At 39.3% G+C, this 1,752-nt stretch overlaps 1 protein-coding gene across 1 annotated transcript in view; it reads left to right on the forward strand.

Moving 5' to 3' along the window:
- Positions 1 to 1,381, forward strand: part of LOC103602791 (citron Rho-interacting kinase) — a 157,200-nt gene extending 155,819 nt beyond the window's left edge. Inside the window, exons 41-42 of the mRNA XM_008587228.1 lie at positions 917 to 997; positions 1,290 to 1,381. Coding sequence (XP_008585450.1) covers positions 917 to 997; positions 1,290 to 1,372 — 164 coding nt within the window. The 3' untranslated portion in view covers positions 1,373 to 1,381. The remainder of the gene's footprint in view (positions 1 to 916; positions 998 to 1,289) is intronic.
- Positions 1,382 to 1,752: the final 371 nt, after the last annotated feature.

Consider the following 1,752-nt stretch of genomic DNA (forward strand, 5'->3'; position numbering starts at 1 on the left):
AGAAAGGAGACCATTCCCTGTATATTTATTTAAGTCATTTTCAAAGGCTGTATAGTATCCCATGACATAGCTAAACACCTGTTACTTTAACCAGTTCTAATTAGGCAGGGCAGTTAGGTCATGCCCATTCTTTTCATAAATGTAAACAATGCTGCAGCGATTGCAGTGCTGCAATCCTTGTACTAATCTTTGTGTACTTGTCAAATAATACCCCCGGATGATACATCCCTAAAAGTGGAGCTGCTGCGTCAAAGAGTAAACACACACATACATACAAATATGTACCTATGTATCTGTGTGTATGTTCTGAAATACATTATGACTGAAATACCCTTCAAAGCTATTTTGTTTATCTATTGCTGCATAACAGCTATTCCAAAACTTAGTGACTTAAAACAACAACTTATCATTGCCCTTGATTTCTATGGCTTGACTGGACAGTTCTTCCTCATGTGATGTCAGTAGAGGCACTGGGACAACTAGAAAATCCAAAATGGCCTCACAAACATGGCAGGCAATTGGTGCTGGCCATAAGGTGGGAGCTCAGTTAGGGTTGGTGGCTAGAGGCCTTTTCCTTTTAAGGCAGAAAACAGTTCCAGTCATATTCTCTCTAGTTTCAGTGATACTATGATATAGAGATACAGTATTAAGAAGACCAGAAATATCTAATAATCTATTAATCCAGTTTTTTTTTTNTTTTTTTTTAATTTAAAAAACCCCCACATTTTTTAAAACCCCACATTTTTAATAAAACTGAGAGATGGCTCAGCAGAAGTCCTCAGGTTTTAACCATCCAGTTAAATCTGGCCAGTCATCCCCTGGGCTCTGTTCCTCATTCTTTCATCACAGTGTGTGTCACCAACTCCCCCTTCCTCTGGTTGTGCTAATAATGCCCTGTGCTTGTGACTCCTTGCAGAATTTGGGGTGTTTGTGGATTCTTACGGAAGACGGAGCCGCACAGACGATCTCAAGTGGAGTCGCTTACCTTTGGCCTTCGGTACGTNTAGAGAGTTTCTTCATGCATTTTTACAGCTATTCAGATTTCCATAGACATTTCATAATTTATTTAACCAGTCTCCTATAATGTACACTTGAATTGTTTCCCATCTTCAACAACATGGCAATTAATAAACTTGAACATGCATGATTATGCTGGCACGTGGGTATATTTGTAGGATAAATTCCTTTAACGGGATTGCTGAGTCAAAGGATGCGTAGCAGCCAGGTTTTGATTTTCCCTCTTTTAACCCTTCTTTACCTCATGTTCTTCCTTCATGGTGGCCCTGCAGCCTACAGAGAACCCTATCTGTTTGTGACCCACTTCAACTCACTTGAAGTCATTGAGATCCAGGCACGCTCCTCGCTAGGGTAAGCATTGCCCTTCCATGCTTTGAAAACCNTAGTCTAATTCTGTCACATTCTCGCCTTTGCTATTGCTCTCTCTTTGTTGTTTCTCTCTCTTCCTCACCGTCTTTCTCTGGACTTCTTTCTTTTTCTCTTGATGTTTCTCTTTCCTTCTTTTTTTTTTTTTTAATCTGAGTCGGTCTCTGCCTCCCTGTCTCTGGGTCTCTGTCTCTCCCTCTTCCTTCTTGTTTCTTTATTCCCCTGTCTCTCTGTCTCTTCCTCCTTCTTTCTCTCACTTTTTTTCTTATTCCCCTCCTTTTTCTTTAATAAAACTTAACATAGTAAAATTTTTTTTTAATTTAAAAAACCCCCACATTTTTTAAAACCCCACATTTTTAATAAAACTGA

Source organism: Galeopterus variegatus, unplaced genomic scaffold (genome assembly GCF_000696425.1).
Source record: "Galeopterus variegatus unplaced genomic scaffold, G_variegatus-3.0.2 Scaffold4303, whole genome shotgun sequence".
Taxonomy (NCBI): domain Eukaryota; kingdom Metazoa; phylum Chordata; class Mammalia; order Dermoptera; family Cynocephalidae; genus Galeopterus; species Galeopterus variegatus.